Source organism: Pholcus phalangioides, unplaced genomic scaffold (genome assembly GCF_987345545.1).
Source record: "Pholcus phalangioides strain wild (caught in Gottingen) unplaced genomic scaffold, Ppha-v1.0 ptg000017l_1, whole genome shotgun sequence".
In the NCBI taxonomy this organism is placed as follows: domain Eukaryota; kingdom Metazoa; phylum Arthropoda; class Arachnida; order Araneae; family Pholcidae; genus Pholcus; species Pholcus phalangioides.
In genome coordinates, this window is record NW_028301610.1 from 30,564,737 (window position 1) to 30,592,306 (window position 27,570).

Below are 27,570 nucleotides of genomic sequence, written 5' to 3' on the forward strand. Positions count from 1 at the left end.
ATGCTGCACAATCTATCCATGCTACGACCCATTCATATACTGGAATGCCACCAATCAGCAAAGATGGAATGCTGCTATTGCCTTTATTTATTGTGTATTCTGAACCTAAATGACAATTCGGAAGCGTTTCAAGTTGGCAATATTTATACCGTCGCTTCGAAATCGGGGAAAATGGGGATCCAAAAAGAACTGCGCGAATATTTATCGGAGAATTGTATTTTAAAAACACCCAAAATAATGAAACCTTACTTTTAGTGGATTCTTGGTCACCCTTCAAAAACAACAATTTGATTTTGATAGTATTATACGCCACCGGATAAAACCGTTCATGTGTTTGTGATGCCACCTAAAACCACTCATCTAATACAACCGCTTGATAGGTACGGTTTTCGGGTGTGGAAAAATTTCGTTCGAAAATTTTCAATTTAATGATTGATCAAATACAAATCGATTTCTTTCATCGAGACGATGTTTTTAAAATACAATCCATTGCACATAACAACGCTACGTCAACATGTGGAAATATTCATGGCATGCATGCTCATACACAGAAACGCATCCTGGGTATTTCGAGAATCCTGTGGATTTCTCATATTTATTGCAAACAATGCACTTGATTGCTGGAAACAAAAAACTGTGCATCCAAAATATTCGCTCTCTGTAGCTGGTGAAAAATACGTTTCTGCTTTATGCATTTCTTCAATGAGCCTCATATTTGTAACACTTTCACTTTATAAAGAAATTAACCCTTTCATTCGACCTGAATCAATTGTAATCAATTATATCTGTTGTAAACTATGCAAGATATTACTGATGCATCTAATCAGCATATTCTGGTTTTCGGGTGATACTTTTAAGAAGCTATTTTGCAAATATTAACACGCCTCCAAATACAGCATAAAGCACGTTTTGATAGTATAAACGCATTAGATGTTTTCTCGTTAATTTTCAAGAATGCAAAGTCGCCAATTGATGCTAACTGTACTGGTTTGGCATACCAGACCCAATTTTCAACATTAATTTACTCCTCTCCTAACGCAATTCCGTAGCTATTTTTTTCACAGTACATATTTTGAGCCATCTACTAACGCCTGTAAAATTTTCGTCGAATTCTATGAGTTTAGCTTGGGAGCGTTTCCTTGTAAGCGGGTAAACGTTCTAAATGGGAACGTTATATGCGGGAAAACGTTCTAAATGGGAACGTTATATGCGGGAAAACGTTCTAAATGGGAACGTTATATGCGGGAAAACGTTCTAAATAGGAACGTTGTAAGCGGGATCGACTGTATAACTAAAAAATGGATTATTCAAGAAATTTCAACGCATCTCACATAACAGAAATTATTTTGATAATAATAATGAAAAAATATTATTCAGTATAATCGTTGAAGAGAATATCATGTCACAAATATTCAAACTATTTTAGGATAATAATCTCATCTATAAACGTGAGAATTTTCATTCTTTCATAATAGACTAAATACGCATGATTATGGATAATCTTGAAATTTATGTGTATTGTAAAATTCTCGAAATTCCAGCAAAAATATTTTTTGAACTTCACGCATTTTAGAAAGCATAAGAAAACAATTTTTTTTTTACAATTCAATAATATTAATTTTCATTTAATTACCTTCCGTAACTGTGAAAAAATTAAAAAGTAATTGGATATGATACCTATTTCTTTGCGTAATTATAAGAGCGAACCATGATAATTAGTAAAATTATAAAACATAGAAAAATAAATTTTTAGAAATTCCTAATAGGTTAATTGAGGAAAGTGAATTATTTAATTAGTAAAAAATAATTAATTAATTAACTTACTATTGCTTTTTTTTTTAAAACGATAAGAAATTCCAATTTTCTTCCGAATTCTCATGCTGCAGCATGGTTGATGTTCTAGAGCAACTTTGAATAAGAAATGGTGGAAATAGTGACGTGGGTGGTCTGTTAAAAAAAAAAAGAGGAAGAGAGTTCACGCTCTATAGAGCGTTTAAAAGAGATGTGCAACGAACTAGATAATGATCACACACAAAAAATGCTCACACAATGCGTTTTTTTCACACACACACACACACACACAAAAAAAACTACATTCATTTCAAATTTAGTTCTCTTCAATTTTAAGATCTTTCTCCACCATTTTTCAACAACTCCACACATATAACTTGAATTTGCATTTACGAATTCTGAAATTTTCATAAAATAATTTATAAATTTTTCGCAATGCACACATTTTTTTCTTCTCGTGAATAACTTCCAGTATCGTTTTTATAAATTTGAATACCAATTAAGGCAGTTTTAAGTTTTTTTCCCGCTATTTTTTTAACTATTCCACAGATATTTAAACAAAAAATTTGTATCTACAAATTCTGAAATTTTCAGAAAATAATTTATCGTTTTTTTTTTTTCGAATGCACGTTCCACATTCCTTTTGAGGAATGTTGAGTATCGTTTTGAATTTAAATACGAAACATTTTTTTTAATACTGGCATTTAATTATTTTTATGCATTTTGTGCACATTTATGTGTAATTAATATTGTTTTTTTTTTGTTATAATATCTAATTAACCTTTGTATGTGCTTTTCAGATAAACATCAATACATTGTAAGAAATTATTTTAATGAAATATGAGTGGAATTTCGCTTTAAAAATTATTTAAAAAATTTATTTTTAGTAATCTAATTCAGATTTCCCCCCCCCCATTTAGTATTAAAGAAAGGAAACAAAATTCATGTAAATTTAATAAGAATAGGGCCTATATATTATTTTATCATTAGGTGTTAATGAGGCAGATCAATAAAGAGATTAATCTCAAATCGGTAATACGATTTAAATTAGAGTAATTAATTAAATAACATTATCAAATATTTCACTTTAAAATTATTTTGAAAGTATATTTTAAAATTCGAAGATATTTTGTAGGCTATCGAACAAAAATCAAAATATGTAAATTTATACAAATACAAATACAACGCCACAACAGGCAAAATGCCCAACGAGGTGGCTGAGAAAAAGATGCCCATAACAAATATGGATGTCATATATTTCAAAAATACAGCAACCCAATTAAAAATGCAATTAATAAAAATTATAAACAAATATATACACATGACAAAATATTATACAATGCCCATATAATCTAAGACATTTAATTTAATTTGAATACATTTTCTTGTCATTAAAAAAGACAAAACATGTATAAATTTGATTTAAAAAATGTATTATTTTGTCATTAGGTGTTAATGAGGCAAATCGATAATGAGTTTATTATCAAATCCATAGAAATGATCAAAGGAATACGATTTTAATTAAAGTAATTAATCGAATATCATTATCAAATACACAAATAGGCTACTAATTTTTTTTATCTCATTAAAAAAATTAATTTCATTAATTAGCATTTATTGAGTACACCGTCAGGTTTTGGAGAACGTGCTTATAGAGAGACATTGGCTTGGTCGAGGGGTTGCAGAGAAGAACCATGCGTGCTCATGATGGCACGGGTGTTAAGCTATGAAGAGAGACTTGATTTTTTGAAAATGTTTACATATTGGAAGAGTTCAGATGTCGGGGGGATATGATTGAAGTCCTTAAAATTTTCAATGGGATGGATAAAATGGAGCATGAGAACCTTTTAATGGCCAATGCTCCCAATTGGAAACATCGGTTTTCTTAATCAGAAGAAAATATTTTTTGTTCATGTGAAAGCACTTAATTATTTTTTCCTGAATGCATCGGATTCCAAACTTAATTTACAAAACAAAAATTTCATTCCTTTCAGCATTACGCCATAAATTTAATTTAAATCACCTATTTTTAAGGTAGAATAAAATATATATATATATTTTTGGTTTTGATTTGAATGTTGTTTCTAAGGACGTGGGCAAGTCCAGAAAACATACGAGAATTTTTTTTTTTTTTTCATGAATTTCATGGTCGATATCTCTATCTAAAGGATCAGGACAGGAAATGAGAAAATCAATTCGTATCTTAATTCGGCTGGTAGAAGGTTTATTACGTCGTCAATCAACTGCGTCGACAAGGGGACACCAGTATCGATTAGTAAGGGATAATTCTAGGTTGTGATGTCGCAGGTAGTTTTTCTCTAATAGGGTTGTCAATAAATGGAATAGCTTACCTCCTGGGGTCGTAAATTCTAACACGATTGACACGTTTAAAAAGAAATACGATAAACATATTGGGATAAATCGAGAAGCTATCCATACTTAGGTGAGACAACCATAATTTTTTATGGGCAGTATATTTATATTTCATCATAATTATTGGTTTTTATTGCTTTTATTGGGTTGCTGTATTTTTGATATAGTTTAGATATATGTATTCGACATCCATATTTTTTATGGGAATCTTTTTTTTCAGCCACCTCGTTGGGCATTTTGTCTGTTGTGGCCTTTCTATCTGCATTTTTCGCGTCGTAATTAAAAATGAATTTAAAATGCAAAAAAAAATCTAAATTATACGGAGAACAAACTTGTTTTTCTCCTCTTTCCAAATAGTGCAAATTGAAACACAAAATTTGGGCTTATTAATTACATATTATTACTTCATATCTCGTATTGAAGTTTGCTAATGAAAAAAGGAGTGGCGTAGGTAGGAAGGTGCTGGCAGTTGGAATGTTGTTAATAGATAACCAATTTCCCGCCTGCCATCACAAGACCGCTAATTTGGAGGAAAAGGAAGAGTTTTCCCACACAGATTATAGCGTTCTTGTGTAACATATAACACAAGTTTGCATTTACAAATGTTATGAAACTTTCAGAAAATAATTTATCAATTTTTTGGAATGCATTTCTCCACACTCTTTTTTTTTTTCATCGGGAATAATTTTTAGTACCGTTTCTATATAAATGCTATACCAATTTTTTAATATTGGCATCCAATTGTTTTGATAAATTTATGTGCGCTTCTAAATGTCCAATTAATATTCTCACTCTTCATGTGCTTTTCGGTTAAACATAAATAAATTGGCCTATATTTAAAAAAGTTATTTAAATAAAATGTCAGTGGAATTTCACTTTAAAATTAAAATTATTTTAGAAATATATTTTAAGTAAGCTAATTCTCTAATTCAGATTTTTCCACTAAGTATTGAAAGAAAGAAACTAAACATGTAAATTTAATATGAATGTATATTATTTTGTCATTACGTGTTAATGAGGCAGATAGATAATGAATTCATTTTCAAATCCATAATACGATTTAAATTACAGTGATTAATCAAATATCATTATCAAATACGCAAATATTATTTTTTAATCTCAAATTAATGACATTCAATTAGCATTTTTCATGTCGTAATTGAAAAAGAATTAAAAATATGTAGAAAAAACACAAAAAAAACTAAAGTTTACGGAGAATTAACTGGTTTTTCCCTCTCTTTCAAAGTGGCATAAAATTAAAACACAAAAATTGCGCTTATTAATTAGGAGTTTTCCTATTCACAGATCAGCGTTATTACACACAAAAATTTGCATTTACAAATTCTGAAATTTTCAGAAAATAATTCATCAATTTTTCGGAGAATGCACGTTTCACACTCTTCTCATCGTGAATAATGTTTAGCACCATTTCTAAATTTAATACCATTTTTTAATATTAGCATTTAATTGTTTTTATAAATTTTTGCTCACTTCTTTTATCGTCTAATTAATATTCACACACCTTGATATAGGCCTAGTTTCGGTTAAATATCAATAAAAATACAGTAGGCCTATTGTAAAAATTAATTATTTAAATAATATATGAGGGAAATTTCTCGCTCTAAAATTATTTTAAAATATTATTCAGTATTCTAATTCAGATTTTTTCATCCACTTGGTGAGCCTTTTGAATAAAAAGAAACAAAATACGTAAATTTAATATGAATATATTTTTTTGTCATTTAAATAAAACACAACATGTAAGTTCAATTTTAAACATACTATTTTGTGTCATTAAGATGTTAATGAGGCAGATCGATAATCAGTTTATTTTCAAATCCATAAAAATTATCTAAGAAAAACGATTTAAATTGGAGTAATTAATCAAATATCATTATCAAATACACAAATATTAATATTTTTAAATCCCAAATTAATGGCATTCAATTAGCATTTTCCACGTCGTAATTAAAAAAAAATTAAAACTGACTGCAAAAAACACAAAAAAGCAAAATATACGGAGAATAAACTTGTTTCCCCCCCCCCCCCCTCTTTCAAAGTAGTGCAAATTAAAAAACAAAAATTGCGCTTATTAATTATTATTACTTCATATCTCGTAATGAAGTTTGCTAATGAAAGAGGGGCGGAGGGAGGAGGGGGGTGGCGGCAGTTGACGGAATGCTGCTAACTGATAACTAATTTCCCGCCTGCCATCACAAGAACGCTAATGAGCACACCTAGCTGTCATAATAATATTACAATCACTTGGGCCGCACCTCCGGCCGCGTGATTGGATAACGAGGCTACTCAGTTGGCCAATCACTCACCTTTCTCGCGAAAAGTCCCCCTGGTCCCGCAGGTTCTTTCTCTCTCTCTCTCTCTCATTCTACCTTTAGTAGTTGTGAGAGGTACAAGGGGGGGGTGAAAAAATACAGTGATTGCTGTTGCCACGTCATCAATTTCTCTCATGTTGCCGCTTCTGTCGCCAGTGGTACGAGTGGAACATGGTTCAAATAACCAACAAACGTGGTTCTTTTCACTCATATTCTATGCTCTCAAATACTTCTGACGCATACATGCATTTTTTTTAACCCCCAACTTTAAGTACAAACTTCTCTGTAGGAGTGGTGTCAAACATTAAAGTTTGGCTGCGAATTTGGCGATGAAATAAATAAAGGAATCACGAAATATTTTTCATTTAACGCCATAAAAACGGAATTATTATTATTTTCTTTTTTTGCAAAAATGGATGTAAACAGTTCAGCACTTACCAGACGTGGGGTCCGGTGCGAAAATAATAGTGGGGGCCACGTGCGCCTCAACAATTTCGGTTGTTGTTTCTATATATTTTGTGAGAACCAAATCGGATGTATTATTTCAGAATATATAGGAATAATGAAAAATATCTACAAAAAAAATTTAAACACATGACTAAACGTAAATTAACACAAAAATTGATGAAAATTCAGCACTGAAGGTGATTTCAATCTAATGAGAGAAAAATTCTCAAAACTAATAAAGATTTCGACACGATAAATTAAAAATAATTGAAAGAAATAATTCCAGCACGAATGAAAATTCGGAATTAGTGAAAGAAATAATTCGGGAATTGGTGAAAGAAATAATTGCGAAAATGAATGAAAATTCCGAATTAATGGAAGTGATATATATATATAATTCTAGAATATAGGAAAATTCAAAATTAACGGTAGTGAAAAATTCCAGAATTGATGCAAGAAATAGTTTCAGAATTCAAGAAAGCCAACAATAACTTACCGTGAGTGTGGGGCCTCACGTTTTATGGCGCCCGGTGTGACCGCACCTATCGCACACCCCTCTGGATGTAAATTGGTGCTGTTAGTATATTTTTAATTGAAACAATACAACACAGCAATTAAATTACCCAGAGTGGATTTTTTAATTTGGTAAAATAGTTAATTAAGGGTAAAATATATGTAGTTTGTTTCTATTTTTATGTTATAAACCGATAAAATTTTACTTTGCAAAATTGATTAGTTTTGCTTTGAGTTTTATTTCCAATAATTCCTTAATTTGGTGAGATTTTATGAATCCCTGAACACGTAAAATTTTAGCAGCTCTCAAAAAATGACACCATCAAGGAATCAACTTTCTCTACTTTTGTACTTTTATAGCTGTATTTTGTATTGAAATGGTACTAAAAGATGTATTTTCTAAAATACTAAAAAAATTGAGAACAGAAATTGGAATAATGGTTTTTTTTGACCATGTACATCCATGTATATTCAAATATACACTGAACCACATAGAGCGCTAAAACTTCAAATGCATAACTTACAAATTTCAAATTCTGTCAATTTCTCATATTGAAATTTGTAATTTTATGTCAAACTCAAAACTTTTTTTTTATAAAATTCCTCCACTTACAGTAGCAAAAAAAGCAGTTATTCTTAAAAAAACAACAACATATATATATATATGTGTGTGTGTGTGTATATATATGTATATATATATAGCCTATATTTCTAAAAGCACTATTGAGATAAAACATTCCGAAAGCAAGATTTCATGGATAAGTTTCAGCACACGTGGCTCTCACCTCCGGGCTACTCATTAGTCGCTCAACACCCGCTATCGGATCGATGCTGCCTCTGGTGACTCATTATATGTATTGAAGGATACAGAAATGATAGGAAAGGCACGTGTATGGTTACTATAACCCCTTAATATAATGACACTATCCTGTATATATATGTATATATATATATATATAAAAGGTATTTGCAAGCTAAAAAATTGATTATGTTGAAAATGTCATTTCAGTCACATTTGATTCATCATTCACAAAATGATGAAAATTCCAGGAATATTTGTAACCACACAATAATTTCAGTTTGGAATTAGAACTATTTATAAATTCTTTGTAAAACAAATTGTGTCAAAATTTTTGTGGTGGAAAAAAAATTCCACAAATTTTTGTTTCGTATTCAGTTCCGTCTAGATCAGATTTCCCAAAAAACTTTTTATAGGTTCCTTGTACTAAGACTTTTTTCTCCTCGTCCCCCAACTCATAGAAATCATATATTACAGTGTTTCTCAACCTATAGTCCGCGGACCGAAGGTGGTCCGCAAGCAGACTAGAAAATATAATTCAATGTCAATGAAAATCGCCTAACTTCTCTATGTAACTAGTACGAATGGCATTTTCACAAAGATTCAAATAAAAACTTAGGTCCACATAACTGTAAATAATTGGTTCGTTGAACCGTTTTAGATATTTTAGTAGCCCTTAGCATGGCATGGCCCCTACAAGTGTGGTCAGAGACTCGGGACGATTACTATCACTTTTTGTTGTTTCAAGCTATAAGTTTACTATGGTAGGGGGGCGGGGAAAGTCTGGCCTGGGTGCCCATCAAAGATCTTACCTAGAGATCCTGCTGCAGGATGTTAGGGCCATGATCCTTAGGCTCAAAGGTTGAGAAACGATGCTATATTCATGGTCCCCCACATAGGGGCTGACAGGGCTCTAGCCCTGAGGCCCGGGACGGTTCTCATCATTTTTTGCTTTTTCACGCTATAAATTAACTACAGAAGGGGCAAGTTAAAAGTCTGACCGAGGGGCCCGCAAAAGATCCCATCCTAGGGGCCCCGCTAAAGGATATGGGGAGCCATGGCTATATTATATATATAGGACCAGCCTATCGTCCCTAGGGTACGATATTACCCACTTCGGGAAACACTAGCCTAGAATAGTTTCACAAACGTTTCTGTTCATCTCCCCTTCTCCAATTTTTTTTTCTCATCATCCCACACTTGAAGCCAGCCCATGGGCTCCGACCCCATAGCTGTATTGACCATCGTCATCCGAGGCGATATTTCTACAATTTGGAAACACTGGTCAGTTTTATTACAGATTAATTAGATTATTACCTATAAGTCGGCTTCTCCTGGAAAAACCACATAAAGTAAGAAAGCCACTTTTCCGAATTTCTGCCATATCACGCTAATTACAGTAATATCATCGCTAATAAAAATTTTAATGTAAAGAAATAAAATTTCATTCAAATTAAATAGATTTTGATGCAAAGTAGTGTCGTATTCATTAATAAAAGTAGTGTCGTATTCATTAATAAAAGTAGTGTCGTATTCATTAATAAAAGTAGTGTCGTATTCATTAATAAAAATAATTGTCACTCGAAACTGATATAGGCTAATCAAAGAAAAAACGTAAAAAAAAAAATTCTAAAAAAATTAATTAATATTATCGAGAAATAATTGAATTATAACTTTTTCCAACACTAACGAGGAGAAATTATAGTTTTTAATTTATTTACATGAGTTTAATAAATTTAATTAATTATTTAAATTAATTAATCAAATTTTTTTGTTAAATGACATTTTACAAAAAAATTTTTTGGATTTAATTTTTTTTTTTACTTTTTTAGATTTAATTTTTTTAGATTTAATTTATTTACATAGTTTTCCTAAATTTAATTCATAAATCATTTCCCTTTTGTTAAATGACATTCTTCAGATGCCTTCTATAAGAAATATTGCAAAAAGCGCCAAAATTTAAATTTTTACAAAAAATACGAATGTTATTGAGATATACGCGATAAAAAGCCAAAAGCGAACCGTAACTTCGAAAAATAGCAACTTCTAAGCCCCGCCCACCTTGTCAAGCATCTCAATAGTGGGGATTGGTCGATTGAACTGTTGATGGCGTCCCCGGACAGGGGGGCGGGGTTCTTCGAATTTCGGGTGACGCCCACTCATTCAGCGAGCTCTTTTTTGTTGTTTCTCCGCCACATGGATGCTTGCTGGTGGTGCTGGAACAGTGGCCGCCCAGACTCAAATGGGCCAAGTACCGTTTTATCCTAACATTGCTCCGCATTTATTAGCCGACATCTGCAGCCTTCATTTGAAAAATAGTCTTCTCTCTAGCTCTCTTTTCCCCCTTTTTTCTCTTCCCACCCGCTCCCCCCCGGTCCCGTTGGGGGCCCCCCAAAAACAACGTCAACCTCGTCGAAAGTAGTTTGCGTTTAGTAGTTTGACGTGACGAAAGTATTTTGTTATTTTGTATTCTTATCTAAGATTCAGCCGTAGAAAGAAATGAAAAATCTTGAAACTGGATAAAAATTCGAAAAAAAAAGAGACCGTGTGCAAGTCTCGTCCATTCTGTGGCAAGTCATCATTATTGACCATCAAGTGCTCCTGAGAAGACTATCGATAAGGTAGGAAATTACATTTTTTTCTATTGAGAAGACATGAATGGTCAAGCAATGGTCAAGGAAAGCGACATGAACTAAGTAACTGACCATATTTGAAATCGAAAATATTTTATCGGGAAGGTGATTATATTAGGACATATCACACAATATAATTCATCATTATTAGTATAATGGATATTCAATTTATGATGTGCTAAAATTTTTAGCAAAAAATATATCCAGAGTTCACGATTTTGCCACGATCGGCGCTTGAATAGCCGTTTTTTTTGTTTGTTTTTTGTTGTTTTAGTGCTCTCTTAGAACACGCTTTGGTTTTACTTTTTCCTTGGCACGAGGTGAAGTCTCCCCGGTGCTCGCGTTGTAAGAGTTGCGGCCCGTCCTGGATCGCGGAGCCGCAGTTGGCCTGTCGCCGGCGAATAATATCTATCTCAGCCGAGCCATGGTGTCCGTCATGAACTTGCTTCACGACTCGCATCATCGGCAGCCGGGTAGTCATCATGCGCCTCACCTGTCCGTCTTATCGAACCCGGGTCCGAGTCCGGGTATCGGGTCCCATCAAAATCCGGCCCCGACTCACCAGCGTTCACCGTTTGCCATCCAAGAACTGCTCGGATTGGGAAATAGCACGGACAATAACAACACGGGCAGCAATAACAGTTCGCCAGCAACTTCACCGGGTCAGAGACCGAATCCGCAACCATCCCATCTGTCCGTCGTCACGTCCGCCGGTACCCACTGCGGGGCACCTTACCAGCCGCGGCCCTTGACGTCTCACCATCATCACCAACCGACTGCTCAGTGTTTTCCTGATCCAAGCCGAATGTACTTTGGAACAGCTTTCATGCCTAACATGAGCATGGGCATGAGTGCTATGAATCCAGCCACATCCATGCCAGCTGCTGCGGCCGCTATGCTGGGCTTTGACCAGACACCACCTGGACATCACAGACCTGATCCTACTGCTGCCGGTAAGTGTAGAATTCTTATACTGATACGTATTTGATCATTTTCAACCTCAAACATGAATCAATTTCAGAAAACCTATCAATTTCAAGGAACTAAGTTCATTTTTCTATATCAATAATTTTCGAATGGAAGTTCATGGACCCTCGGGGGTCCCCGAAATATTTTTCAGAACAAATCAGAAATTGAAATCCTTTTGGAATGCCTATGACATCACTCCATTGCCTCCACAAGGGTAGGGCTGACAGGACTCCAGCCTTAGGGCCCGGGGCAGATATTATTATTTCTGTTTCTTTAAACTATAAATTCACTATAAAAGCCCCCCCCCCCCCTTCAAATATTTCAGCCTAGCGGCCTGGATCCAAAATGTGGGGGCCTTGCATCATTTATTGGGGTCCTTGGTGCCGTGTGATAGAACAAGGGGGTCCACTCGGGTCACTCACTACTTATCAAAATACCACACATTAATGATTCATTATTCATCACATGGTTATAATTGCATTTGATCAAGTCCACACTCTAGCCACTACATTCCCTAAATATTTCGTGGTCAAAACACATATTCCATTTTGATAATTATTTAAAAAATAATTTCAGCTGTTCATCATTATCAGAATATTTAACTCTGAAATGGCCGAATCGAGTTTATTGACCGGTATGAAAATCATACTCCCATGAATACAGTTCATTATCGCATGATTCCAACCCGTATTTTTGGCTATTGCCCGTAAAAAACTAATCCCAAATGACCACTAATACGTAAAAAACTATTACCTCCAATGTTCGTGTCCAAACTATAATTAATTGAGGATTTAGTATTTGATGTGTTTAAAAAAAACACTCAACCTCAATTTCTTGTCCTAAAACCACTGGTCAAAATAAGATAATTGTTGAAAGGTCAGTCTGTTTAAGCAAAAATTAGGTTAGTGATGGTAATTATACTAAATGCATTAACTGGAGCGGATTATAAGTAATAAACGAATTCTAAGAAAATGGTGAATATATTATCACTAATAGAGAAAAACCTGTCTTTGGATGAAGAGAGAGGTTAATCCGGGGTTTCCCAAACTGTGTGCCGTGAATTGGTTAATTTAATCAGTCGTTATAAGACTGTGATTTCCGAACTCTGTGTTATGGCAATTTGTGTCAATGGATGAGCTATTTAAAATTCTAATCTTAATAAAGGGTTTAGGGCAGCGGTTCTCAACCGGTGCTCCGCGGAGCCCTTGAGGCTCCTTGTGCACTCTCCAGAGGCTCTGCGGCCGCTCGAGGAAAATAAAAACAGTAAAATTAAAAAAATAATAATTATAAACATTTTCAAATAGTAGAAATAAATCTAACTTTGAATGATTAAAAAATTGGCCTACGGGGCTCAGCCATAGAATCTTTTTACTTAAAAGGCGAGTCAAAAAAGGTTGAGAACCGCTGGTTTAGGGGATCTTAGCCCACGAACGTATCTCGAAATGGCAATCTTCTTCATTAGACCATTTATAGCAATTTTGAGCATCTCTTAGCTTTTTCTTTTTGATCAATTATGTTCTGCAATAAAATGCCGGCTCCAATATAGTCGATGAAAATGATGTCTGTACGGGTTCTTTCAGTCAAATAGGCCTATAGATTATTTTTAATAGGAAGCTATATTAAATGAAGTAGACTGCCCAATAGCCGAATGACTAATCCGGCCTTTAATTAATAATGGTTAATTCGTTTTTATCTATTTAATTTTTTACTATATTTTGTATGAATCTTGATATAATCCATCATTAAATAACCCCAAAAAATGGCCGCTCAGATAACGTGTTTAACTGTCATGAAGCTTTTTTATTCCTGTTGTTAATCATTCAGGGTATTTCATAGGCAGCGTCAGACTTGGCGGGAGCTCCTGGCTGCAAAATATTAGGGGTCGTAAAGCGAGATCAAAATGCGTTGATTACGAATTGCATTTATAGCAAAGCAATACCTCGCTACCACGATACTGGATATAACGATGAATCCCTCTACTACGATGTTTTTTAAAAACTTGTTTGGAATTGCCTATGCTGTAGTTGCAATCTACTTACTCTCGATATAACGATAATCACTCTAAAACGATATTTTTTCTTGTCCCGCAGAGTAGCCAGGAAATAGAATTTATTATAGAATATTAAATAGAATTATTTAAATTTATAATTCTAAATTTATAGATATGTCATATAAAAAATACATGTGTTGCGCTTCATGATATGCGTTATGCTTCAAAACACATACAGACAAGAGCCCCACTCCTTTAAGGTTTCTGACGGACCCCCAAGTCAAAGGTGTTTCAAAGTTTTCTATCGGGTCCCGCATGCATTCATTTTCTAGTAAATGTATGAAGTAAAAAATTAAATAATAATAAGGATGATCTCCGGGCTTTTTTAGACTAGAGACCTGAAATTATCTCACTTGTAGGACCATGCACATCTTAAGGCCGCCAAATTGTTCTTCCCCGCCGGGAAGAAAAATTTCAAATCCTGGTCCTGGGAGCCGGATAACTTTCTTGAAGAGAACGCTGTTAAGTGAAGAGCTTGGCAGTTATGTTAGGATACATGGAAAAACTTTGTTATATATATAAGACAGAGAAAGTATTGTAGATAACCTGCTGGTAAAGTAGCCTACTAGTTCAGAAGTGGTGGATTCTGCTACGAGATTAAACGATTGGCACAAAGTACGAAAGACTGGATACCAAGTAGAGCAGGGACGGTCTTAATTATTGTGAGTTTCCCAATCTTCCAGTAACCCTCAACAACTTAGTGCATGTCAGGTTTACATGGGCATCCAAGAATGAACATCAAACTATTATTTTATGCTTATAAAAAATAAAAACATTGGACAATAAATGTGGACGATAGCGCCAAATCCTCTCCTAGGAAGCTTTGATAATGCCCGCTGCCCAGCGAGGGCTAGAGAACCGATTGTCTACCTAGGGCCGCAACTAGATAGGCCTACTCTTTCAGCCGCGCAAACATCGTGTAATGGCTACCTCGTGTAATTTTGATTAATTTTAAAAGAATTTAGCGCGCCTCCGGTCCAGCGTCCGGGGGCACTAGATCCATCCGCATCCTTCTCTTGGCTTTGGAGGGAGGGATTCGATGTCTGAATTTTTTAGAGGTCTCGGACAGAATTTTTAGCTATTTGCTTTGTTAAAAACGTTCAAGTCAAAATGTAATCAAAGTATTTTTATACCGTTTTGCGGCCCCTAAAATTTAGCGACCCCTTTCGGCCTCACCCTTCTCACTTGCCTAGGTCCGGCCCTGAAGCGGAGATAAAAATGGATTTCGGGAAGAAAATTCACATGCCTCTGCAGGGAATCCAACCACCTCCCCTCGCAGTACGAGCGAGTGCTCTACCATTAAGCTACAGGGTAGGCCTACATATATGCTCTCAGGGAAGAAAACGCCAGTTCTCTGTAACTTCACGGTAGAGAACTCGCCCGGACTGCGAGGGGACGGAAGTTTGATTCCCCGTAGAGAGTCACGTGAATTTTCTTTCAAAAATTCATCTTCATCTCCACTTGGTATCGTCTTCAGTAGGCTACTCTGTATGTAAAGCGAGAGTCACATCGTTTCCTTCTGTAAATGAGCATTTAAAAAAAAAAATGTTCCGTGGTCTTTGTGGGACCGTGTGGGGTAACTAAAAGGTGCTCGGGATGTGTTTCTAAACAAAGACTTACGTTACGTACGTATGACTTACGTACCTAGGGAACACGGCGGTTCTCTGGATTTCTGGACAATGAAGTCTTAATTGAAAAGTCTATTTAAGTTGCGGAGGAATCCCAGAATGCCTATAAAAATTCTGAAAAATATCTGTTGCCTTTAAAACTTTGATCATCGCAGCAAAAAACGTATTATTTATATCAGTGCATACAAAACTACGGTATAGACCTACTACATATTGCATTATAGCTCAGGGTTCACAAACAGGGCCGTATTAATAGCATTAGAGACCTCGGGGAAAGGGATATTATGTAACCCCCATCTGGCTGAAAGTAGTTTATTTGCCGAAAAATTTACATACTTTCTCCCGAAAATATACCAGATCTCTTTACAGCAGAACCTCTCGATAACGGACCCCCGTGGAACCAAAAAATTTTGTTCGCTGGTGAAGAGTATCCGTTAAAGGACAGTAAAATACATTTTGAGGACCGTCGAAATAATGCAAAAAAAGTAACGGGAGGTGTCCGCTGACGGGTCGTGTCCGTTATGGGAGGTTAAACCGTATCGTGAATATCATGGATTCGTCTAAGGACTCGAGGCTTCCGGGCCGTACCCGGGTTGGCTCATGCGTCGAGACAGTTGTGCTCACAAACTACCCTGTTGTAATCTTTGTGTCTGGCCCACAGCCCGTATATTATAACTGAACTAATAATTTCTAAAAGTGATACATATTTTTGAGTTTTAAATAAAATAACGATAAGAAATTAAAATTGTAAACATCTAAAAGGGAATCTGTGTGTGTGTGTGTGTGTGTGTGTGTGTGTGTGAACAGCCCGTTCCTGATATACATCTAGTCGATTTTCCGCACGCGCTTTCGAGTTTTCGACCCTTACGTACAGCACGTAATCCAAGTCAATGTAATTTATAATCAACCAAACTATTATGGACATTAAATCATACATGCTCAACTCCAGGCCCGCGGACCAAATGTGGCCCTCGGAGTCATCTAATGTGGCCCGTGATCTCAAACCTATTGATGAAAAATGAACTAAGCACCATCTTTTTTTTTCTAGATCACTTCAGGGACCCGCACAGCACCTTTACAAATCACTTGAGTGAACCCCGGTTCAGTTTCATATCTCTTGAGTTGCCGGCAACAAATTTCCAGATCACTTGAGTGACCCGTGGTGTATTCACAGATCAGTTACGTGACCTGCGGCACAGTTCCAGATTCAAGTGCCCCGAGGCACATTCACGGATCCCTAAAGCGTCCCGCGGCACATTCACAGACCTTTTAAGTGATCCGCAAGCATATATGCAGATCATTCGAGTGACTTGCGGCATTTTTACAGATCACTACAGTAGCCTGCGGCACAGTTTTAGAGCATTCAGCGGTCCACCCCTACTAAAGTTACCCACGGCACAATTCCGCATCGTTCAAGCGGCCTGCGGCACATTTACAGATCACTCAAGTGGCCGCGACACGCTTTCAAACTAATGAAGTGGCCCACACTCTCCTAAAGGTTGAGCACCCCTGCGTTAAATCGTTGAAAAATAAACAAATTCAGTGTCACTCTCAACTTCCAGAAGTAGACCTAAAAAATTCCTCGATACAGTAGAGTCTTGATTACGCTAGCCCCGTAAGTATAATCCGAGGCAGGGCCGCGTAACTAGAGGGGAGCAGGAGGGAGGGGGAACTGCCCCCGGGCGGAAAAATTTAGGGGGGGGGCAGCATTTTTAGGTGGGAGTAATGAACACCGTTACAAAATTATATAATTTTAAAGGTATGGGGACGACCAAATAATGATTGTCCCGGGCGGCAAAAATCATAGTTACGGCCCTGATCCGCCGGAATTTTTCGAAATTCCTTCTTAAAAAAACCCTCACTTTTTCAGTTTTTTTGCCAAAAACGCTCCTGGTTTCATTTCTCCTGCCAGTTTTATGTTGAAGAGGACTTTTCCAACACACCATCTATAGCAGAAAGCCTCCACGTGAAGCTCGTGACGTCACTGAAGAAGTCCATTTCACCTATAGACATTGGATATAAACCTACTGCAAAAAAAAAAAGGGTAAAGATATCGCATGCGTCGGCCTGCTATATATCCAATGGCTACAGGCGACTTCTTCAGGGACGTCAGGGCTTCGCGCGGACGCCTTCTGCTATAGATGATGTTGACTCTTCCCCGTTTCACCTTCTATTGGTAAAGGAGGGGCTTGATCTCTCTCTACCGGGATCTTCGGTGGGACTTCATGCCAGAATTTTTCACGATTCCCCTGTATTAAATTTATAGTGCAACAAAAAAAATAATATTTTCATGTCGTGCATGTACCCAGGGTGGAAGCTCCTGTTAAAAGGAGGATATAGATCTTGGCAACCCTAAATCTAATGAATTAAGCCGGTGAATCAAGAATTAAAAGGGTGAGAATATGTAAGGGTACGCCATGGGCGGGGATACGGGGGGGGGGCCGTGGGGGGAAATGCCCCCCCCCCAGCGTCAATGATGGAGCCAACTGATCTAATGTATTTGCATGTATATGAATTGGCAGCATCATCATCATGTCCCAGCTTTTATTGTCATGCCCCTCCCTCCAGCCTTTCATGTTTATCTCCGCCTATGGGATACGTAGGTCCAAAGAAAAAAAAAAGAACATTTTCATCAGGATAAGTTCCATCCAGCCCGGTGGCCCAAGGATGGATGAGCGAAGTAGCCCAGGTCGGTAATACACTCGCCTAAAGTAAGTACCAAAGGATGTTTAGAGGTGTCACGAGTTCGATACCCCCGGTCAGTTGTTCTTGTCAGAAAATTTCCTGACACAGGGGTACAACCAGGCCCGTAACCAGAAATTTCGTTCGGGGGAAGACCACTTTTATTTCGGGGGGAAGACCAAAGTGGTAGAAAAATAGATTTGCCATCTTTTTTCCCCTTTTTTAGGTTATTTTCTCACATTTCGGGGGGTGGGGGAGCAGACCTCCAAGTCCTACCCCGCTACGGCCTTGGGTACAACAGAAAACGGCGACATGACTACAGAAAAAAATTAATTGCTACCGCAGAGAGTTGCACATCGAGGGGTTAGCGCACCCAACCTCTCGATGAGTATAAAAAAATAAAAGGCTGCCGTTTGGAAGCGGCAATGAGTTGTAGGTCCCGGTCTAATTAGACCTCGTGTGCAGACTCAATGACCGTGGTGCGATGAAAATGATCAAATTATCAAACCATAAAATAAATACAGTGGGAACCTCCCTTAACGGACACATCCCGTTAGCGGACGCTTTTCTTTTATTTCCGGTCCCGTAGAATAAGACTTTGATGTACCTTTATTTGGGAATTATGCATAATCGCCAGTAAAAGTGATGAATGTAGAGAAATTTAATCAAACTTTCTTTATCGAGACGATTGATGATTATGCATAACCACCGGTGTTTCACTTTTACACATAGTAACCAATTGCAACTGAGACCAGATGTTGCATAAATGTGAAAGTCGTATAAACGAGGTTCTACTGTATAACGTACCTCCCCAATAGCGGACACTCCCCGTTAGTGGTCAAAAGTTTTGGTGGTCCCACGGGTGTCCGTTATCGAGAAGTTTTACTGTATACGGAGGTTTCTCTTCCCAACTGAAAGTTGTTTTTTCATTAATCCGAAGTAGTCTCAGTCTCGTTCACCTCAGATTTTCGATACTCTACTGCATGGGTTTCCAACTGGTGTTCCGCAGAACCCTGGGGTTCGGTGGTAGCTTTTTTTTTTTTTGGTTCCACACGATCAAACGCCACGGAACCCTTAAAAATCCTGAAACTCGGAGAACTTTCAAAGATGAAAGCTTTCTTGTTACTGATACTCGCAAAGCTGTTATTTGTTTTGAATTTTAACGAGATAGTGTGTGTCGTTTAAAAAAATCAGATCACTTGGATGCATGGCCCACACATCCTGGAGCAGGGCCCCTAGGCTCGGATCTTCTGCTGGAACCCAGGCCAGACTTTCACGGGCCCCCTTAAGATGAATTTATAGCGTGAAAAAACAAGAAATTATGAGAATCGTCCCGGGCTCCAAAGCTGGAACCCTGTGTCAGCCCTACTCTTTTTTTTTTTATTCACTAAAACATGCAGAAATTGCATGTACTTTATGGGGCACCCAGGGAACATCTTAGCACATGAGTCTCACACGAGCACTGCACGGGGACCTCGTTTGCATAGGGGATTCCACGATAAGATCCGGCATAATGATTTTATGACAGTTAATACGTACAGTGCATCTCACTTATAACGTTCTCCCGCTTTGAACGACCGATTTTCGCGGTCCCAAATGTTACTAATACTCATTGTGATTTCCCGTTTACAGCGTTTTTCCGCTAACAGAGTTTTTCCATGAGGGTTTTTTGAAAAACGTTATAAGCGCGGGATTGACTGTGTATATTAAGGGTTAAGTCTTCTTTCATTTTGCCCTGGGGTTATGACGTTGTTTAGACGGCAGTAGGGACACACCTTTTCTTGGATAAATATTCAAAAATATGTTTGAGTTCCGTGGAACAGCCTCACTATACCATTAAGGGTTCCACAAGAAATTTTACGTTGGAAAACCCCGTTCTCTACCGTATAAATTTTCTAAAAGTCAAACCACAAACAGATTTTACTGAAAAAACATAGTTGATGATTGATGTCTACGTATGGTATTTCAACAAAGCCCTCGAGCTAATCTGATCAGTGACCATTGTCGATCCTGTCAGAGTCCTTACATAGTATAATTGGGAGATAAAAAAAGAACCACTCTTTCTGGTATTTTTATTCGCTTTGGTCATTTAAGCAACAAGCGTAACTACGCCAATTTCCAGACGCCAAAAACTCCAGCTAGTCACAGTTAGGTCATCCTAAAAATATCGCTGGGGGTTGGGAACAGCAATTTGGTAAATCGACTATGCGCTCTAAATAAGCAATTAATAAACGCTCTTTTTTGGTTGCATCTACACACTTGGCGTATATATACGCGTGTGTAGATATATATATATATTTATATAAAGGCGCCCCGAGGGTTTATATTTTCCTACGCGAGCATCTAGTCTCGCTACACAACACGGGGGTACGTACCAAACGCTCTCGATGGCGAAAGCTTTTTCCTTCAAGCCCGAACATTTAATTGAATGAAGGCCGTGTTTCGATCTGGCTCTCTCTCTGTCGCTCTCTGGCCCGCTCTCCGGCTCTCACACTCTCTTCCCATTTTGCCCACCATTTTCCCATCCACGGCCACATAGTAATAGACGATTAGGCTGATGAGTCCAACGACGACGAGCCGCGCGATTCCCCGCGGGTAATCGCACTCGGAGAGAAAGGCAGATGATAGTTTTCTGGGGCCCCCCTCTTCCCTCCCCTCCACATTGCCTTTTGTGTGTGTGTGTGCTCTTGTATCCACACGGGGATTCGAGCCCGTGGTCCCTTTCCTCTTTTCCCACATATATATATAGATATATACACACACGCTTTTGTGTTTGCCGACGCACGAGGGTGGGACACACCTTTTTCGTTAGCCCTGCAATTACCCTAAATGGCCACCGCTAGCCAATTTTGCTGCTCTTCGACGGACGACGACGAATGCCTTTTTTTTTTATATATTGTTATCATTATCGTTATAATTATTAATACTAGCTTTTTCTGTTATTTTCTTGTTATGTGGACACGGACAGAAATTACGGGATGAAATACAACAATCGGATATCACTACAGAAATGATCTTTCAATTATCTACACAGAATAGCTTTGTTACCTGCAATAAAATCCGAACAGTACTACTAGGGGGGTAATCATCCGATGTTTTTTGGTAATTGTTGGGATTATTTCATTGTTGAAAACGGACGTTAATGGCCATGCCGCCCCCCTCCCTCCCATTTTACTCTGTGGCCTCCACTTTTATCAAGAGTAAGAATTGATTTTTTTAGTAAAGAAAAATTTCATAAATAATGTCTCTAGACATCCTGGGTTGGATACTCCATGCCGTCTACGCACCATGGACCCTCGGGTAAACTGATGTTCTGGGACCGCAAACTCAGCTGGAAGTAACAGTTTACGTATTTTTTTACTTAATCATAAAAATAATATTACCAAATCTCATCGTGTCAGGTCACCTATGAGAGTCCCGGGTCATTCCCGAATGGGCCCATGGATTAGATGGCCCTAGCTCTATGAACAGTTTTGCTGGATTCTGAAATTACTCATTTTTTTCTCCTCCATATTCCACTTAAAAAGCTTTATTTCTTCACAGCCGAATTTTTTTTCACAACTATCTGTGACCCTCTCAACCTGTCATAGCTCCCCTTCCACTTTATTTCCACCCGTGGGGTCCTTCAGAATATCCCAGGACCACAAATGCCCATATTGTCCCACGTGTAGAGTCACTGCTGTAATTGAGATATCGTCCGGGTGATTCCTAAATCATTTTCTGTACGTGGTATCCTCAAAGGTTCCGTAGAATATTGATAGTTTCAAGAGCTTAGAACACAATTATACTTTTAGGCATTCCTTAACACATGGAGATTGTTTCAAGGGTTCTTTAGAATGCAAATAATTATTTTAAGGGCTCCGTTAAGCATCTATATCATATTTTGAGAATTCCTTAGAACATTGATATTTCTTCGAGAGTTAAAATATAGACAGTATATCAAAGAAACCGGCAGGAAAAAAGTTTGTGAAACACTGGTGTGTGGGGACAAGTCATCTTTGTCACTTAAGCACCTAACGGTGCTCAAGGCATGTGTTGAAATTTAATACAGTGCTCTCGGTCTCTACACCCTAATCAAACAAATGAGAAAATCCCTTAAAGTTGCATTCAAAGATTAGCATTAGGATGATTTGAGGACGAGTATATATATCCGAGCTCTCTTACGGTGCTCTTCTAATTATGAGCATAGACGGTGCTCACGGTTTGGTTGAAGACAGTGCTATCTTCACGCATGGGGCACGACTGGGTATTTCCTGGGCCTCTAGAGAGAAAGAGGGGGGGGGGCCTCACAAAAATTAGATGGGGTTGATATTTTTGAGAGTTAGCATGTAAATTTGCCTCAGTAAAATCACTTGGCCCGGAGACCAATGATGCTCTTAAGACGACCCTGGTTGAAGATCTCGAGTGTAAACAATCAGAAAAATTGAACCTCTAATTCCATACTACAGGGTGATCCGAAAGTTCACGCAACCCGTTTTAAATAATTTGGTTTTTAACATGCTATGAATAAATAAATCAAAAAACTATATTAGTTCTAATGAAACAACGTTTCTGGATACAAAAACAAAGTTTGTTTCAAAATGTTACAACATGTATTCAAAATGACACCTTTTTGCTTGAATGCAAGAGTCCCCTGTCCACTTTGCTCAGGGTAAGAGCGCACTCACCTTTTCAATCTCCTTTGAATGCTTTTTTCTAGTTCATCGAGGGGATTATTCTTGTGAATTTCCCTTCAGGTGTCCCCACAGGAAAAAAATCAGGGGGGTGACAGGTCTGGTGGTCTTGGCCACAATCCTTTTGAAATAATTCGGTCATCAAAAAATGCGTGGAGAAATCCATAGTTTCATTAGACGTATGGCAGGTTGCTCCATTCTGTTGCAAAAAGCAAAAACATTCATTTTCGCACCACACACCGATTTTGATCGAGTACAGAGGGTTTTCATGATAGACGTGCGGATTTTCGGTGCACCAAATTCTGACGTGTGATCTGATCTAGAGCTTTCAACTCCGGAACAACGAGAACACGATGGGCGTTGAACTCTCTGTTAGCAGTCCAACATTTCAACATTTTTCTCTCTCGGGTTTTGTTCAACATTTAGTCCCCTTTAGTTCACGCATTCCATGCTGGCTCAGTAGAGACGGAGGCCCACTTCGCCTGCGATCTTCAACATTTCTAGTTTCTCGAAAATGGGACACTAATCGGAAGATTGTTGTCTTATTGGGCACAGAAACATTTGGGAATTCATTTTTGAACGTATCAATAACGGCTTCAAACGAATGGGTTGAAAAATATTGTTCAGTCGTGAAAATTCTTTGCTTCTGGCAAAAAAAAAAACTATCTCGATCATACAACAAACAAAGAGACACTGAGGGTATCAAAGCTCAAGGAAAGTTAAAAAAAATAGCTTTTCACATCTTGCTGCATTTCTATGGAAAAAACTTTACATTTACTATATCAGTAGAATTTGAGAAATTAATTATTTTGTAACGGGCCGCGCGTGACTTTTCTATCACCCTGTATAAGGTTAAGTTATCGAAACCCAGTTTTGACAAAGACATGCCCGTATATATCCATCAGCAATCATTTTTAAGAGATAAACCACAAATTTTGCTCGCCATGGACCGTGGTGTGACTTACGAACAATTTATACATTCACTTGAAAACAATGGTTAAAACTTTTAATGGAAAGTATTTTTAGGTTCAGCAGTGACAATCACCATATTTAAACAATATCAGTACGTTTTATCAGGTTGAGAATTCATGAGGTCCATTTTGGACACCATGGCCATTTTATGCTTTTTGCACGACCACACGGTAAAGGTAAACATTATTGATAAAGATTTGATGTGAGACTTAATTTATTAAAAGAAACGTAACACAATATGCGTTCATTATATCTCTTCATTCGGACCTATTTATTAATTTTAATCAAGACGTGGTAAAATGACGTAATCAATACACGGTCAAATGACGTAAAAGAAGACGTGATCAAATGACGTAAAAGAAGACGTGATCAAATGACGTAAAAGAAGACGTGATCAAATGACATAATCAAGACGTGATCAAATGACGTAAAAGAAGACGTGATCAAATGACATAATCAAGACGTGATCAAATAACGTAATCAAGACGCTATCAAGTGACGTAATCAAGATGTGATCAAATAACGTAAAAAATATATGATCAAATGACGTAAAAAATACGTGATCAAATAACGTAATCAGAACGTGATCAAATGGCACAATCAAGACGATCAAATTAAGTAATCAGGACGTGATTAAATGACGCAATCAAGATGTGATTAAATGACGCAATCAAGATGTGATTCAGTGATGTGATCAAGACGTGTGATTTCCTCATTTTGAATGAAAAAATTCCTTCCAGTACTAAAATCTTCACCGGTAGTTGCCGAGGCATTAGCTGTCAAGAGGGCACGAAGACAAGTGGGATGCTTCGATGGAGGTGGATACTTACCTCTATTGGGAAAAAACAACTATTCTATTGCCTTTTTTTGTTTGTTGTTCAGTCTCTCTCACAGTCCAATGAACCAAATGAGGTTTCTTTGGATTGAGAATTGAGTTGTGTCATCATGGACAGTTAATCTTCAATTGGCGGCGGAGGTGGGGTTGGGAAATGATTCCATTCTCCCATTGTGGGCTTCGTACAATATCATTTAGGAGCGAAAATCTGTCGGGGAATTAAGTTTGCGGAGGTAATTGCCCCTTCGCATTCCCTGAGCTCTCTCTGTCTGATGTTCTTTTCTTCTCTCTCCGGCGCGTTATTTTGCACACAAAACCCTACTACTGTAGGTACATACTACACTACCAATTGCCAATCCTGGTAAGTCGTTTGTTGAGATGGGTAGTTTAGTGTGAGTTGGTGGGAGAATCTCCCTGTGCTTATCCTGCAAAAAATATAAAAGTCCGGTCGATACGATAGGAGTCACCATTTCATTTACAGCTAACAACCGCGATAAAGCTAAAGAAACCATGAATCTGTTAAATGACTAGATCCGCCTCAAACCGATTACTCCAGTGATTGACTAGATCATTGACTTCTCACAATGGTCTAAAATTTTTTATATACAAATTTATTACATACAAAGATTCAAAAATAACAATCGGGGTAAGAATTTTTTGCATTGAGAGAAATGTTGGAAATTTTTAATGAAGAAGTCAAGATCTTTTTACATCCACACGGCAATTCAAAAGTCAATAAATTAGGCTATTTGACTACATTTTTGTGCATACAGGCGTAAATTTTAAAGACCAAAAATTTTTGCCTGTTATATTCTTATTTTGGCACGTCACTAATTTACCAATAAATGCACGGATATCGGAAAAACTCTAAAATACTTCAAGATCTAGACGCGGTATTCCAATTTTTGCATTCACCGAATCTTTGAAATAATTGCATGTCCTACGGCAGTGTTCTTCAACCTTTTACACCTGCGGACCGGTAAAAATAGTTAAACAACTTTTGCGGATCCTGCAAAAATAATTTGTGAACCGGCATAAATGAATGCAGAACTTCTAATGGTTAAGACGTAATTAGAACCAACATAGAAACAGTATTTTTATTTATTAAAGCTAGTTTTGTAGCGGCTACATAAATTGGGTGAAATCTTTGAAATTTCTTTGAAAATCCCCACGGACCAATGGTTTAAAAAAACGGTTCTAATGAACGCTTGACACAATATCAATCTTTTATCGATATAAAGGTTTTTAGGGAACCCCAGAAGTAGCGTTAACATTCTAGGAAACTCATGGAGTTATTTAGAGAGAAACGATGTCACTCTCCGCTGTTCATACGAAGTACGAAAGCCTGGATAACCAAGCGGAGATCGAGATGTTGTTCGGAAAGAAAATTCACATTCCTCTGTGGGGAATCGAACCACCAATCTCTCACTGTCCGGTGGTGTCAGATTGGTGGTTCGATTCCGCACAGAGGAATGGGAATTTTCTTTCCGAACAACAACTCGATCTCCGTTTGGTTATCCAGGCTTTCGTACTTCATGGAGTTATGTTCTAGGAAACAAATATTCATGGTATGGAACAGTAGTTCTCAACACGAGGCTACATCGGCTCTGTGACCATAGGGGCATTTTAAATGGTGACTACCAGGGACCAGATGTTGCATTTTTTTGCATTTCTCTGCTTTTTTCCATCGTTAGGGCATTTTTTGGCATTCACGGTATTTTTCCGTTGTTAAATTTTTTAACAATGGAAAAGACTGCAAAAATTATACGAATACCGATTGCATTGAGCACTTATGAAAAAATATGTTTGAATTTCTTTTGGAAAATAAAATAAAAAAATATGAGTTTTGGCTTCCAAACTGTTGGTGTACACATGATTTTCTCGGGGGGGAGGGAGGAAGGGGTTTCATTTTTCCTTTTTTACTGCAAAAAACCCTATTCCCCCTCCCGCAGTACACCAGTCATGCCCCCCCTATCAATTCAACAGTACCTCCGAGCAGATACTTCACGGACCTCTCAATAGTGAATTTCTTGTGAAAAAATTCACAGGAAATTTTTCTTTCGACATTCGAGCATAACCGATTTTTCAAGAGAACTTTGTTTTATTATTTTGATGGCATTTTTTTCGAGACATTTTTTAAGATTTTTAGGGCAACAGCATTCGGGCCTTGGCGACTACTTTGAGAATGCAGTAGGATTACCGTAAAGAGACCCCAAAAGAGGAGAGGTTATAGTAGCTATTCTAACTCGGGGAACAGGAAATCACAAACTTTTTATAAAATTTTTATAGCCCATAAATTTATACTCAGAAATCAATTTAATTATCAGAAAAAGAGTCTACATGGAGAACAACAACTTAAATACAGTCCAACAATGTTTCAAGGAAAAAAAGATCGTCTTTCTATAGTATAATGGTCAGTGAGCTTGCCTGACATGCGAGAGGTCCTGGGGTCGGTTCCCGGTGAAGAGAACATCCATTTTTTCCAAGTTTACCTCGGCATAATATCCAGAAAGCCTATTGATTTCAAATAGTAACCATGTTCCACGGAGAATCCTTTAAATAATATCCACGTTCTAGGAAAAACAACTAAAATAACATAAGTGATTTCTAAAACATTCTGAAACTACAGTTGCACTAATTTGTGAATCAAAATCAACCAATTGCTACTTTTGCACCAATTTTCATTAATATTTTTTTCCCGTAACCCCTAGGGATGTCCTCAAGGCTTTATTAACGCATCAGCCAACTCAGATGCGGTCAGGGGGCATCATTCACATTAGTATTTCCTAAAGTGGATAATATCGCCCACTGGGGGAGATTGAATGATTCAGGAAGGCGGTAGAAGCTATGGTTTTAGTATAGGATCCAATGG

General features: G+C 37.3%; 1 protein-coding gene across 2 annotated transcripts in view; it reads left to right on the forward strand.

Moving 5' to 3' along the window:
• The first annotated feature begins 10,478 nt into the window (after positions 1–10,478).
• LOC149072885 (uncharacterized) overlaps positions 10,479–27,570 on the forward strand; it is a 114,106-nt gene continuing 97,014 nt past the window's right edge. Inside the window, exons 1-2 of one of the 2 annotated variants that reach the window (XM_089246842.1) lie at positions 10,479–10,877; positions 11,164–11,842. In XM_089246842.1, the coding sequence (XP_089102968.1) occupies positions 11,314–11,842 (529 nt within the window). In that variant the 5' untranslated portion in view covers positions 10,479–10,877; positions 11,164–11,313. Of the gene's footprint in view, positions 11,843–27,570 lie in introns of both variants that reach the window. The other variant, XM_089246843.1, reaches the window with a different exon arrangement.